The sequence below is a fragment of the Rhinolophus hipposideros genome (assembly GCF_964194185.1).
Source record: "Rhinolophus hipposideros genome assembly, chromosome: 26".
Taxonomy (NCBI): Eukaryota; Metazoa; Chordata; class Mammalia; order Chiroptera; family Rhinolophidae; genus Rhinolophus; species Rhinolophus hipposideros.
The window spans coordinates 13466272-13482285 of record NC_138072.1 but is presented as its reverse complement, the minus strand read 5'-3'; the positions used below and the strand labels follow the sequence as shown (position 1 = coordinate 13482285).

The 16014-nt window shown below is 36.9% G+C and overlaps 1 protein-coding gene across 1 annotated transcript in view; it reads right to left on the bottom strand.

Annotated features, from left to right (window-relative positions):
• DNAH14 (dynein axonemal heavy chain 14) overlaps nt 1–16014 on the bottom strand; it is a gene marked incomplete at its 3' end in the record, with an annotated part of 220288 nt that overhangs the window by 157756 nt on the left and 46518 nt on the right. Inside the window, exons 10-16 of the mRNA XM_081039181.1 lie at nt 14484–14613; nt 9893–10169; nt 9380–9425; nt 9188–9285; nt 7487–7653; nt 6432–6773; nt 2837–3178 (exon numbers count right to left, since the gene is read on the bottom strand). Coding sequence (XP_080895307.1) covers nt 2837–3178; nt 6432–6773; nt 7487–7653; nt 9188–9285; nt 9380–9425; nt 9893–10169; nt 14484–14613 — 1402 coding nt within the window. The remainder of the gene's footprint in view (nt 1–2836; nt 3179–6431; nt 6774–7486; nt 7654–9187; nt 9286–9379; nt 9426–9892; nt 10170–14483; nt 14614–16014) is intronic.

The following is a 16014-nucleotide window of genomic DNA, read 5'->3' as shown; positions in this document are numbered from 1 at the left end:
AAATGCAGACAGCAGATGTTTATTAAAAAGTTGTTGAAAGAATTAATGAGTTTGGATGCTATCACCTTATTCTTTAAAAAAATACAACCCATGGAACTGTATATAACAGTTATGTGTAGTATGCTCATCAAATAAACACTGGTAACAATCTTAACACAGTAAGTTGTACAAAACTGATAAACCGTATTAGTGATAATGAATAGGGCTTAATATATAATATAATCTGTAACAGTGATGCCTATGTAATGGATTAATAAAAAAATTCCCTTAGGCTCCTCCCATAATTTCCCAGTCATGAATATCTACTCATGTTTGTAAATGAGTTATTTTGAGAGGACGTGTAAATACTTGGGAGAAATCATCTTACTAGCTTACGTGGAGTCAAGGTCAAATTTTGTTAATCCTATCGGCAGTCTTCAAATTGAGATCTTCACAGAATGAGCTCAGTCATCAGAAATACAAATCAAATATAGTTTGAAAGGTTATACGATTAAGGTCAGATGATGGAGTATATATGCCCCACCCTGTCTCTCCCAAGCAATGCACCTATAACTGGACAGAATACACGGAACACCTACTTGAGGAATCTGCCAGCAAATAGAAGGCAGATTGGGGAAGAAGATGGTAATTTGAAGTCCCACCAAGTTAGCAGTTAGTTTACCTTTTTTTTTTCTTCCAGTACTCCCTGACCTAAGCTCAATGTACCAGAAACCTGGGAGTAAGTCTCAGGGGACACAAACAGTGAGAGCTCCGGGAGAACCTCAAATTCTAACTTGAGGAGCAGGAAAGGTTCTGACACAGATTCTCTGCTTGACCAAACTTTACTCCCGAACCTTCTCGTAGGCTCCCCTGTGCACTTCCTTGTAAAGTCCAGTTTTTGTAAGTACCCTGCTGACTCACTCTAACCAGAAGCCCCGCCCTCAATGTCCGATCATCCTGGGTAACTGATCAGGTCCCTCATCCTCCACCTTCCCCAATGATGTCTGATCACCCTGGCCTGATTGCAGAAGTATCCTGTTAGATCGCTGTAGCCAGAACTCTCCTAAACCCTGATGTTTCCTCTTAATTTTCTATCCAGACTCCCTTCCTGCTCCTTAGCTATAAATTTCCACTTGCCCATGCTGTATTTGGAATTGAGCCTGGTTTGGTATTGAGCTCTATTTTCCCCTCTTGCAATATTCCTGAATAAAAATCTGTTTCCCCCCTTTGACTACTGTCCTACTCTGGTTTTCCTGACAGTTCTGAATGCTCAGAGTACAGAAGTTCCCGTCTTTCTCTTTTTCTGTTCTGTCACACCCCATCCCCCAAGCTATTCCAGGGTGGTATTAGCTGGTGGCAATCGAAGCCTCAGGAGTCGAAATTCTCAGGGAAGAGAACTTTATTCTCTGTGCTGGTGAGCTGTGGTTCCAAGAAGGATCAACCCTGATGGTTTTTTTCTCTGTGTTCTGCTTCTTTGCCCCAGATGTGGGTGCAGTCATGGAAGTGGATGGCAGAGCACAGTTATAAACCCCAGCTTTCTAACCAGAGAACAGAAAAGAAGATTCCTGTGAATCTGGAAAATACTGGGAAGATTGCAGAGAAAAAGGTACTCCAGAAAGTGACTGAAATAACTTGGCTGTGAACTCTTGGGCTCCTCCCTAAGCTGCAAACATGGATCTGATCCTATTCAGCACGTCAGAGACTTTGAGACTAACGTAACCGACCACTCCCCACAACAAGACTGACCACTGGATGGTGCACGTGCGGCATAAATCTGAAGAGCCCTGGGCAGGGGAGCGGCTTTGATAACTGAAATGACACTGGAATCACACAGCCCAAAGAAAGTGGGTTGGAATGTCACCTAAATTTAAGTCAACTTCCTTATAGAATGAAAATATCAACATTCTAGGGGATTTAAAAAAGATACAAAGCCTTATAGCATATTTAATCCAGAATATATTTCAGATCTTCATTTCAGTTATTGTCCAACCTCACACACTTAACAAATATAAACAGGGTGAACTAGACACTTTTGTATGTTTCTGTAAATTTCTAGTACTATTTTTAAAGACTGCAGTTGGATATGTGCATCAAGTACTTTCATATGACTAATTTTTTTCATCTTTATTGTATTTCTGTGCAACTGTATAAATGGAAAAATTGAAAAACCAATTAACTGAAAGAAATAACATTGTGCCTAATACACATGATGAGGTCCTTAAAATATACTGAATAAATGAAAATAACTTGTAATGATGGTGAGGACAAAGGCGTATGAGAAGCAAGGCTTCTGGAGCCCTGGCTCTTACTTGCTGTGTGATCTCAGGCAAGTTACTTGACTCCTTTAAATCTCAAGTGGATGGTTTTTTTGTAGATAAAAGGGTAAAGCGTTGGCATAGTTGCTAACACTTAGTGAAGGCTCAATAAATGTTCAACGTTTTTAGGTTACAGTTTCCTCCTCATGGTGAGTAAGTGAAGTTGGAACTAGCATTCCCATTTGTCCTAGATTAAGGTCCAGAAAGATTTCAAGTTTTCTTAGCCCCTTTCACGCCATGGGCCCCCTTTGGCGGCCTGTTGAAGCCCATGGAAAAAGTCACTAGTTTTGACGTTTTCTGCTGTCTATATTCATTCCTAATTGGAGATGATGCTAAATTTCAGTTAGAGGTTAGTGTAAATAGACATGTAATTTTAATTCCTATTCAGGTTCACAAATCACCAAAATTCTGTTCATGAATTCCAGGTTAAGAATACATGGATTAAATTATTTACTTAAAAGTCTGCAGAAAGAAAATAGCTGTATGCTTAGGCTTACATGCGACTAAGATCAAGTTGACTTTAATGAAAACCAAAAACTTACTTTGGCCTTTAAATTACTAATGTCAACCCGGAGACCAGTGATATATGCTTCCAAACTGTCTCTGAATTTAGTAATAGCAGCATCTCTGTTTGTTTCACTTAACTTCACAGCAGTTTTTAGTTGACCAAACTTGAAAAGAAGGACGTTATATATGGCAACTTGTTTTTCTGAAATATGGATCTGGTAATACCTTAAAACAGAATACAGGTGAGCAACTGTTGAATATTCTTTTTCTAATGTAGACATTTTTGAAGAAAGTGCACTCAAAAAAGTAAAGTGTTCTAAAAATTCTTCTATTCCAGTGGGATCACAGTCCAGCTTTTGCAATGATGATTCTATGACCTGAAATCATTCACACATTAATTATAATCATGTAATAATTTTTCACTATTGTACAAGACTACTCTTTTTCAAATCTCTAACTTACACAATTATAATTTCAGAAAAAAATGAAGACATCGTCTAAATATTCTAAATATTTTTAAAATACTGAGGTATTAATATGATCAAATCCTTTCTATTATTAACAGAAGAAACTTGAATATCTTGTACATGACATAAATCCTACTAAGACATAAAAGAAGTACTATTAGGAATAACTGTGTTTCTAAGAAAGAAATAATAACAATAGCAAGAGTATGGCTAAAATGTGAACAGTGCATAATAATTGCTACCATTTGTTGAGCATTTATGTGCGAGGTTCTTTATATACATTGTCTCACTTTGTTCTGATAAAATGTTTGCTAATTAGGTATTATTTTCTCATGTGCACAGGAGGAAACTGACTCTCAGAGGGATTAGTTAGCATAATAAATTTAGTGAGTGACAGAGCTGATTCAAACTCAAATCCAATGCCAAATCCCATTTGTATCCATTATATGTATTCACTATAACATCCACACTTTTGACAAGTATATGTGTATCATTCCACGAAATTTTCAAAATAATTGTATTTCTATACTCAGATTACAATTTTATCGTATTTTTCCCTCATGTTTCAAGGACTTTAATGAATGTTCTGTGCATAATTCAGGGATCAATGTCAGTTCAATTTCACAGCCTTGAATTAATTGCCTGTATATATGTCTCTAACTTTCAAACACTTTATTCTATTTGATTTTAAAATAGATGTTCATGCAAAAATTGTAATACAAAAAATTTTATAAAATAGAAAATACCTATTATTCCATCACCCAGAGATAACCACTGTTAATCTAGCAGAGATTTCAGTATGGTGTGTATGCATACGTGTGTGTATGCACGCCTGAACATGCTCTTGCACACACATTTTTATCACAGGGCGTATAAGAACAGGCTTTTAAATAAGGGCAGTTTCTGTTTGAATCCCAGCTCCAGTATTTTCTAACTGCTCTAGACCCCTCTACATGTTAGCTTCCCCATTTTCTCTTATAGGATTGGAGTTTTAATTCTACTTGTCCTGTTCCTTCTCCACTAGTTTATACTAGGTGAGTGGGGCTTATACCTTGTCTTTTATTTATGTCACCAGAACACTAAGTGCCACACTTGATAGAGAGGACTGTACATGATCCAGAGATAATAAATTTGGAGCAGTAGAGAGAAACTGGTGTGTTTTCTTTAGGCGGGAAGTAAAAGCCTTCTATTTTCAAAAGACTGTCTGTATGGTAATGAGGGTCAACACTTACTCTCCTGGTCTCACGCGTCTTTCCTCCATATGGAGGGAGCTCCACTAGGCTGACTCTCCTCCGTGTCTCATGTCTCATCCAACCCACATCCACTGTTTCTCTGGGAAGGTGAAGTACTCTGGATGGAGAAACTGGGCAGGCACAGCCTAGCCTTTCCTCTAAAACACTAACTTGTCCCGAGGAGTCTTGTGTTCCTTTCTGCTCACTGTTGTAGTGAGGGGCTCAATGTAGCCGGGATGTTGGTAATTTTCAGGGTAACCATAGTTGAGTGCGTTTAAGTCTCTAATTCTGGGCTTCAGGTTTGGAAAGGTTAATTTCAAGCAAATATAAACCATATACTCCAGGGTCCACTCTATTAGTAGTAAAGGAAATGTTTTTAACCTCTTTTTTCCTTATGTGGTTGTCTTATTTCTCAATTAGTTCAGTACTCAACCAGATAAGAGCAGTAATATTAGGTCCCCTAAAACTCAACATACGGGAAGAACGGATGAGCCAAAGGGACGGACTATGGCACATACTATAAATTGGCTAACTTGAAACCCATGCGCCATTCAACTTTTTGCCTGCCCTCCTCTACCACAGAGGATGAGGAGCTTAAACTGTGCCATCTCAGTCAGGTCCTTGAGCAGCTAGAGGTGGCACTGCGACCCAGTTCTGGGAATGGGAAGTCAAGTGAAATGTACCACGCTGCTTCTTCAGTTTCCCCCTTTTTATTTCTGTGCCTACAGAGTGAGCTCAGTGCCTGTGGGATAGCAGTCATTACCAAAGGGAACTGAGCAGAAAGAATGAAGGAGCCTGGTTCCTTGCCTACATCGTAGCTAGTGTACCAGCCCTGGGTTACCAACACTTAGACTTCTTTCTGCACTAGACAAATAAACCCGTTTAATAAACATTGTTTGGGTTTTTTTTTGATACTTGTTGGGGGAATGAACCTAAATTAGAGAGTTATAAAATTACTGTGGGTCTAAACATAATGTATATTTCATTATATACAGCACATAGAACCTTTCATCTAATAGACACTTTTCAATCCTTTCTTAAACTCTCTGTAGCATTAAAAATTACTAAACATTCCCTCCTCAAAATTACTCTTTTGCTTTCTTTGACCTCTTTGGGTGCCCCTTCTCAGTGTACTTGATGGGCTCCTCTTCCTCTAGCAATCCCCTAAATGTTGATATTCTTCAGACTTCTGTTGTTCTTTTCTATTGTCACTACACACATAAACAAGGGTACTCTCATTTTAATGACCATTTATATTCTGGTCAAATATTTCCCGTCTAGACTCTCTCCTAATACCTAGACAAGTATATCTGAGTATCTCTATTTGAATATTACACAACTGAACAAGTACTATGTTCCCTGTCCCAGTGAACTGCAATCACTGCCCACCCTGCGGCCAAATCAAAAACCTAAAAGCATCATTAATCCCAGTTCTTTCTCTTATTGCTTACTTGTGTCTATCCATCACCAAATCCTGCTGCTTTCGTCTCTTAAGTACATCTCAAACCCATACACTGCTCGTACTCCACCTTCTGACTGCCTAGTCAAGCTGGCATCACCTGTCCCCAGATTACAATAGCAGCCTGCCTGCTGTCGTGTCCCACTTTAATCCATTCTTCGTAATGCAGCTAGAGTGGTCCTTACGGAAATCGCAACATGTCCTAATGTTGCACATGTCCTGCTTAAAACCTGCAATGATTCTCAACAGGGAAAGGAGGGAGAAAGTGATATGGGGCACATTTATAGGTATGGGGGTCAGAGAAGGTTTCTTTGAGGAAGTGACAGTAGATCGAAGACCCCCCCAAAATGCAATGCACATTGGAATTCTCCAAGGATAATACTTACCATGTATGTTTTCTAAGTACCCACTGAATATTATAACATACTAATTTTAAATATTTTCAAGCAATAGGAATTTTCAAAATACTTACTTCCAATAGATTTGTATTCTTTTTTTCAATTTCAGAGCGCAAGAGTTCGTAGCTTACATGTATGATATTCTCAACATGCGGTAAGCATTCTGACTGGTAATCAAGGCTTAAAACTTTGAAAATACCAATGCGCTTCTCAATGGCCATATTAACAATATGATTAAGATAGTTCATAAAATTAGCTAGTATAAGTTTAAACCGTATGGAAGTTAATTCTTCCATAGATATTTCCATACTCATGATTTTAGCCTTTTCTACCATAGTACAATATTTTATAAACTTGCAGCTGTAAGCATTAACTAGGCCCATTGAATTACCAATAACAGTCAGGAGACACACAATCTGTAAACAAAAATGTTGAAAAGTTAGTCAGAATTTCAAGAGCAAAAAAAGTGTGGTCTGCATGTTAATAATTCTGTTAAAATATTTAATAGTTTTATGTGGAGTTCATTTTTTTTTAAAGAACCTCCAGAAATATGCTGGAAAAATAAGACTTTAAGAAATTTAGATCCCTTTTTTATATTTGTCTTTTACATAAAGAGTGACAAGGCTATTTAACTATATAATTAGCATGTTATTTAGAGACACCAATCATTTATTCCTTTGCCTGCACCCTGTTTCAGTGTATATGCTCTAAGCCCTAGATAAGGCCAGTTCTATAAGCTATGTGACCTAATTCCAAAGACAGAGCTACTCTGGCTAGGGTAGAATCCTGATCCAAGCTAAGACAATGACATTCTCTTGTGAATTTGAACAAAAATACACAGTTAAATGGTAACGGGAAAGGCCAGGCCCATGGCAAGTCCACATATTAGCAAGGCAATATTATGAGGGAACCACAAGAGAGAAAGTTCATTTTCATAGTGGAAGTTGGAAAAAAAAACAAACACAGAGATGAACAGAGAAGAAATATCATAAGGCAAATGAAGAGATAAGCTGGGAATTATTTTCAAATTGCTGTAGTTTTTCCTTAAATCCCTTTCAATCTAAGAATTGCAGTGGGTTTCTGCTCCTTAAACTGAGTATTCCCTAAGACAAACTGTTTTTAAACTTACTTGATTTTGGTAGGCAGGATCCATTTCAAAAAGGATCTGACAATCTGGCCATCTGGTTTGCTTCTTATAGTCCATTATACTTCCTGTCTTATTAGGTAAATCCATAATTAAAACCAAATCAGTAAAGATAGACAGGCGGGGATCTTGGTAAAGAGGAATAATTTGGGCTAAAACATATAAATAAAAATTTAATATTTTCAGAAGCCCCACTGAAAATAACACCTTAAAATTATCCACAACGTCTACAGTTACTGAAAACTGAGGCTGACTTATTATGGGGCTAAACAGTACTCTACATTGATAAATGGAATCTAAAGACTGGTGTAAAAAGTGTGGATTTATAACAGTATTACGGAAACAAAAGACTCACTTTTGGTACCTGGTGGTGGCACGAGGCGTGATTAAAATAGAAAGAGTAAGTCATTAAGTTAACAATAATTTGAAATGTATAAGCTATGTGAAGAGTAATTACACCACTGGGAGGGTACTAGGGTTAGAAGACACAGCCTCTACTACCAATGAGTTCATAATTTAGTTGCGTAGCTGAATTTCCATGGGCAAATAAAAAGAACATTGACCTTCACTTCATACATTTAAAAAAATCAACTCAAGATGAATCATATTTCTAAATATAAAAAACACAGCTATAAATCTTCTAGGATAAAATACAGGAAAAATCTGTGTGACCTTGAGATAGACAAAGAGTTTTTAGATACAAAACCAAAAAGCATAATCTATAAAGGAAAAAAATGATAAGCTATACTTCATCAAAATTAAGAAGTTTAGCTTTTTGAAAAAGAATGAACAGATAAGGTACAGACTGGGAGAAAATGTTTCCAAATCTTATATCTGATAAAGAACTTGGATCTAGAGTACATATAAAGACGTCTCACAACGCAACAAGAGGTGTGATCAAAAAATACAGTGAATGTTTAAATTTTAAAAAATTTATTACAGTAAAAGACATATTGCCATTAATTTCCCTCAAAACACTCCCCCTTGCTTTGCACACATTTATCCCATCATTCTTGCCACTTTCTGAAGCAGTTCTGGAAGTCCTCTTTCATGAGTGTCTTTAGTTGCGCTGTCGTGGCTGCCTTAATGTCCTGACTCATTTGACTGTCGCACAGTGCCAGATCCAGTGATTAAGGTGGATGAGGACACACTGTAATGTTTTTATTTGACAGAATTTGCCGTGTACCAGAAGCAATGTGTGACATGGAGCAGTGTCATGATGCAGGATGATTTACAGCACACTTTAAAACACACCTCTCAACTGTAGCTCACACCCGACTGACTGTACCGAACAAGTTGAAACTCGTCACACACTGTTACTAAGGTTCGATGTGCCACTTCCCATATCGAAGATCCCTGCCTTTCTGCTTCTGAGTGCCAGCAGCATTCACATTTTTTGACCACAACGGAGAGGCTCCATGTCACACATTGCTTCTGGTATGGCAATTTCTGTCAAATAAAAACATTATGGTGTCTCTTCATCCACCTTATTCACCGGACCTGGCACTGTGCAACTTCTGGCTCTTCCCCAAAGTTAGAATGACCATGAAAGGTAAACGTTTTGAATCGATTCAGGACATTGATGTAATGTCTGCCACATTCCTGGGTAAAAGCATCAACTGCCTAAATTTAAGAAAACAATGCCAAAGAAGACACTGTATCTAATTAAACATTTAAAATACTTACTTATACATTTTTCAATATCAGTCACCATGTTTTGAATTTTTATTGAAAACTCCAATCTATTGGGAGCAATAAAGAGATTTGTAGGGAATTCTAAAAATCTAAGAGAGAAAACAATAAAAGTATTTATCAGAAGAATGGAGTAACTAACATAAAATATAATTACTTGTAATTTCAAAAATGTTTACAACTTACTCATTATGCATGTATTCATTCTCAAACTCAGTGGCGATTTCTATGTCTATTAGAATCCATTGAAAGAAAGAGAGAATAAAAAATTTGGTTGATATTTATGTCAGTTAAGTGACAAGCTGACATGTGTCAGTGCTTTCCAAACACACCAAGAATAAACTGCGAAGGTCATTTGCGAGATGGTATTCAAGCAGTACGCCCCGTCCACAGATTGTGGTTAAGGGGGTCTCAGATGGAGTCCAAGAGTCTGCATTTTTAACAAGCATCCTCTTGAAGGGGGTCCTTACGTCCCCTCAGGAAGAAACGGTACGTGTATTGAGATCAAAATAAATGATGGTGTTATTAGTCACATTCATTACAAACGCTCTGTAAGTTTATGCTCGCTTTGAGCATTCTTTAACATTTATAAAAATCATAACCTACTAACTGATAATAAACTACTAAATCTTCTCTCTCTTGCTATTTTCCAGCTGTTAGGATATTTCCCTTAATTCTTAATAGTCTCACTCGTCTTACCTGAAAGAAATTCGTCAAGGTTGTAACTAAATTTTTTCGGTCTCGTTATTGGGAGTTCTTCACTTGTGTGTTTTACAACACAACTGACTTCACTTTTTGACATTTCATCTTCTTCACACCTCACAGATTTTTCAGAGCACTTGTCAGACTCAAGAAAGCTCTCTTTAGAATTGTCTGAAGAATCACTCTCAGCAGGAATTCTCAAGTGTAGATTTACTTCAAATATTGGTGCATATACTTTTCTCCAATCCACATTCACTTTAATACTATTCAAAATCTAATTTAATAGATATGTTAGAGTTCTAGTGACAATATATAACTAAAAGAACACTTCTTTTAATTTAGGATAATACAGACCTAAATTTTAAATAATAACTTCAGTATAACTGAGTAACACTGTATTACCATACAACTGATATTTACATGTTAAAACAAGTAAATTAATATAAATGATATAATGCAGTATGGCCCACCCCCAAAAAAACGGCGCAAACTAATGGCAGACTGGCCACATATTAATCATTTTAGAGCTTATTAAAAATATAAATTCTTAGGCCCTATCCCAAAAAATTCTGAGTTAAAGACTCAGGGGCAGGGCCCAGGAACCTGAATCATTTAAAAGCTGAACAGGTATCTCTACTGTGTTCTCAGGTTAAGACTTACAAATCAGGATTGTATTTCAGATTCATTACTACAGGTCCCAGATCTTCACTTTAGCATACACATACTAGTATAGGCATTCCTACAGAAAATTAACCGGAGTATTTTAGGTATAAATATCTTATGGACACAATGTAATTACTCTTGGGCTCTGCCTAGGCATGGGTTCTCAACTTATTGGTCCTTCATATCCCATAAATAATCTGCTGTGCTTGGGGCTTCCAGTATTTGTCAGTATGCTCAGCTGAATCACCTTAGCTCCAGCCATTAACATATAAAGAATTTTATGAAGGCAGTTAATAGTATAAATAAAATGCCATTAGCACCCTATAAAACTGCTGGGTGAAGAGCTTGAGTAGATGTTAAAAGTGATTTGCAAGCCCTCAAAGTTCAACACAAATGGGTATCGAGTTTTTGTTTGCGGTGATGAAAAAGTTCTGGAAATGCATTGTGGTGACAGTTGCACAATATTGTTAATGTACTAATGCCACTGAATTTGTACACTGAAAAATGGCTACAGTGGTAAATTTTATGTTACATTTTATCTCAATAAAAAAGTTCATACAGATAATTCCAAACAAATAATGTAGCTTATTCTGGAAAATAACCTCTAACCGTGGGAATGACTGAACCTCAAGCCCTAAATACCTTCTAATATTAAAGTATATATTTTGCGTAGAATCATTCTTGAAATATGTATAGTATGGTTACCATTTGATATAGTATTCTTATATCAAATACATAAGTACACTTGACTTACAGTATTTATAGTATTTGCTATAGTATAGTAACTATTTGATAAATGCTCATCATGTCCTACGCACTACAGTAAACAAGTTACCTTCTCCTCATCCTCATAGTAACCCTGAGATAGAAACTATTACTCGTCCATAAAAAGAAACCGAGACTCTGGAAGCTTATGACTCCAAAGCCCATAGTTAAAATATGAACTGGGGCTTGAAAATCTTTTTGTAAGAAAGGCGTTTTGCTCACTGTTACGCTTTTTGGGCCAATAAACCATTTGATTTCCTCTAAATTGTAAACGGAATGAAACTATAAATTTTACAGCATGCAACAGTCCAGTTTTAGCCCGTCTCTCTCCTCAGAGTCAGATCTGTAGTTCCAACATCCTAACAGAAATTTTTACCTGATTGCCCACAGGTACCTCTGACTCAACATATCCCAAAATAAATTAATCAGCTGTCTAATCTTGGAATGGATAATACAATGAGCTCCAAGAAGCAATCTACACCGACATGAGGTTAGCAGGGGCAAAACAGTAGCAAACCAAGGTTGAGCAAGATGTTAAAACCTGGGCTGTCGGGGCAAAGGGGATCAGGGACAGATGGGGGTCACACTAGATTCATGACGCTGTACACACACAATCTAATCACCAGCAAACTGGAAAATCAGGATCAGAGTTGAATTTTAAGACACTGAAATTCAGAATTTATGTTACCGAAGATCTATGGGTAAAGTTAACAGTTAACAGACGGGGACAAGGTTGAGACATAATATTTACAAAATTAACAAAGAATCGATATCTAGAATATGCAAGAAATCCTAAAAATCAGTAAGCAACCCAACTGAAAAAAATTTTTACTGGATAGCAATAAGTAATTCAAAGAAGGAAACTTAAAATAGTTACTATAGATGTGAAGCTTCACTAGTAAAGAGAGAAATAAAAATAACAAGTGAGACGCCACTTATTACACATCAGACAGGCAAAAGTTAAATAGGAATCAAATATAGAGAAAGGATTAGAGCAAGGATATGGAGAAATGCACTGGTAATAGGAATGTAACTCCTATTGCTGGAGAGCAAGACGGCAGTATTTTAAAATAAACTGCATATATCCTATGCCCCGGCCATCTCCTCTCAAATTTATATACCAGAGAAATTTTCACTTAGTCCAACAAGAAAACCTGTTAAGAATAACTGAAGTGTCTATAGGAGTACAGACATATAAAATGTGATGCATGGAACTACTACGCCACAATCATGAACAATAACTTCTGTGTGTGTGCATAAACATAACCCATAAATTGGGTTCCCTAGGAAGCAAACCTGAGGCAGGCAGGCTGTTTATTCAGGAATGCACTGGAGTCAACACCTGTAGAAGGGAGTGAAAGGAAACAGTGGGTCGAGGAGAAACTGAGCCAAGGTACAGGCCAAACAACAGCCTCAGCCAACCCTCCAGAGCTGAGACCCCTTCAGAACTGTCCTGAGCTGCACAGACGTGCCCTGCCTTTAGCCTCCTGCAGCCATTAGTCATCATGCGTGCACCAACCCACAGAGGGGCCGACCTGGGACGAGGGAACTGCAGTTGAAGATCTCTGAGAAAGCCGGCAACTAAAGGCTACCTGCTGACAGCACGCCCAGCTGCTGTGGCAACAAGTGCTTCAGTAAAGGTTAGTGGTACATCGCCATGGAATCGAGACTTACACTGGCTTCTATGTGAAATGACTCCTAACATGATGGTGAGGGAAACAAAGTAAAATCAGAAGGGCAGTACAATGACACTTATGCATGTATATACCAAAACCCAAATAGGATATGGAGCAATAAAAATGTATGTATTGCTAACGATCATTTAAAGGGTTATAAGCATTTTGAAAAACAATTTTGCATTGCTTAGTACAGTTGAAAAAAAACACCACAAACCTTTTCACCCAGAAATTTCACTCCTTAGCAACCAACCAATCAACCAACCCAACCAACCAATCAGTCAATCAATAGTAAAGGAGACACGTGCAAGAATGTCCACAGCAAGGTAGAGGGACCGGGCCAGCTTTCCCTAGCTCTTCCCCCTACACCACCGTGAGACAAGAATGTTCATAGCAGAATTGCATGTAACAACAAAAACAAAAACTAACTATAGTAGAATGGGTACATAAATGGTTTCATCAAGAAGGGACACACAGAAGACAATAAAGACTTTTAAGCTGGGTGAGGTCTATGTGGGTGTTTGCTTAATTATACTTTGTTCATACGAAGGTCAAGCTATATACAAATGCATATATAAGACAGTAAAAATTATCTAGAGTCCTATCACCCACAGATAAGCACTGTTATTTTGTTACATATATTTCCAGACTTAAAACTATGTAAGTATGCATATTTATTTTTACTTAATACATGTGGACATTTTCCCTTGTTACTAAACCTAATATATATATATATATCTATTACACTTTACATATATATATTACATATTATACATTTCTCTCTTATAAAAATGCTGCTTTTGCCAATCAGGACAAGCACCTACCATATAAAGTTTAATCCTAAGAAAAGAATGCCAGGTGTGGGGAGGGGAATACAATTCTTCATGGCAAGAAAAAATTTCCTAATGAAGGTTTCTCTAGGACTTTTTCAAGATTTTTCACATTTGGCTTCTGTCATTTTTAAGTGAATGATACAATTAAAAAGAGTACTCCAAAGAAAAGCAAAGAGAGTTAGACGTATATGGTCGTGCAGGTAGAAGGGGGTGGCTGCTACTTAGGGCGGCCTAGCTGCCAGGACCATTCCCACGCAGAGTGGCATACAGGATCACACTGTAATCGCTTACTTCCTTTGTTTTTCTTCACAGTCACTCATCACTTCATTATTTGTCTCTTTTGGTAAAATATACGTTCCAAGACAGCAGTGAATTTGTTCTGCCCATTGCCGTATTTCAGGGCTAAATTCAGTGCCTGGTACATAGTAAGTACTCAGCAATACAGGAACAAATGAACCAAATGAGATTAAGTGTCATAGCTTTCTACAGTGAGAGAGAGAGAAAGAGGGGAGAGGGAGAGTGAGAGAGAGAGAAAGGGACAAGTGGTATTAATCATAAATCACATTTTTAATTCCAAAACTTATTAATTTCACTTATTTTTCATTTATTCATTCATTTAAAAAAGTCTGTATTTTTCAAAGACTATTTTACCTCCTTAATATCAGCTTTTGTTTTTACTTCTGGCTTTAGAACAGAAGTGGCATGTAAGTTTGAATTATTAACAAGTTCTTCACAGTCATCTGTTGTCTTTCCAGAGAAAGCAAAGATGTCTTTGTATACTCTAGATTAAGAAATGGAATGAAAATAATAGCATTTTAAAACTCTTATATCGCATTAATATCCAGAATGCATAAATAACTAGATATTCCTCCAAAGAAGATATAAATATGGCTAATAAGTACGGGAAAAAATGCTTAGCATCTCTAATCATCGGGGGAAAACAAGTGAAGACCGCAAGGAGATATCACTTCACACAAATTAGGATGGATCTTATTTTTCAAAAAAGAAAATAATAGTGTTGGTGAGGTAAAAACCTGGTGCTTTGGTGGTGGAAATTAAAATGGTGCAGCAACTGTGGAAAACAGGAGGGAAGCACCTCAAAAAGTTAAATGTGTGATTATCGCACGATCCAGCAAGTTCACCTCTAGGTACATAAACAAAAGAATTGAAAGCAGGGACTCACACAGAGATTTGCACTTCAGTGTTCATAGCACCATTTTTTACAATAGCCAAAAGGTTAAAACAACTCAAATGTCCATCAATAGATGAATAGATGAGCAAAATGTGGTACATACACACAATGGAATATTATTCAGCCTTAAAAAGGAAAGAAATTCTCCTACATGCTACAACGTGGATGAACCTTGAAAACATGCTCAGTAAGCCCAACACAGAAGACACATATTGTACGATCCACTTATATGAGGTACTCAGAATAGGTCAATTCAGAGACGGAACATAACAGAGATTAGTTATGAGGACTTAGTACTGGGCGGCTGTGCAGTGGGTACGAGGAGCTTGTTTAACGTGTACAGAGTTTCAGTTTGGGGTGATGAAAAGTCCTGGAAAGTGAAGAAATGTAACGCCACTGAATTACACACTTACCCTGGCACTGATTCACATCAGCTATGAGGCCTTAGAAAAGTGATTTCAGCTCTATGGATTCAGTAATAAATCAGAGACACAGAACATATTATCTATAAGATTCTTCAAAATTTTTGAATCGGTATATTTGTAACTCTAGTTATGATACTAAAACTTTTATTTGACTAAAGTGGTATTGTTAATTTGAACAGTTTGGACATAATTAAAGCATTCCACAATTTCAATTCATATTCCATGTCTCACAAATTACAGTAGGTAGATCCAGTTGTGGAAAATAAGAAAAATGAATTGAAAACAGTAATAACTAAATAGAGGGTGAAAATATTTTATACCCAATAGATCTTACTATGGAATTGACTCAAATTCCACTTGAACATTATGGTGCCTTCCAGAATCACTCTTCTGTCTTCATAAACTAGCTCTGAACTTAGAAGATACAATATATGCAAACCTAAATTGCCATATTTAGCAAATAAAAGTATAGAACACCCAGTTACATTTCAATTTCAGACAAACAATAATTTTTAGTATAGGTAATATTTGGAACCAACTTACACTAAAAATTATTCATGTTTAT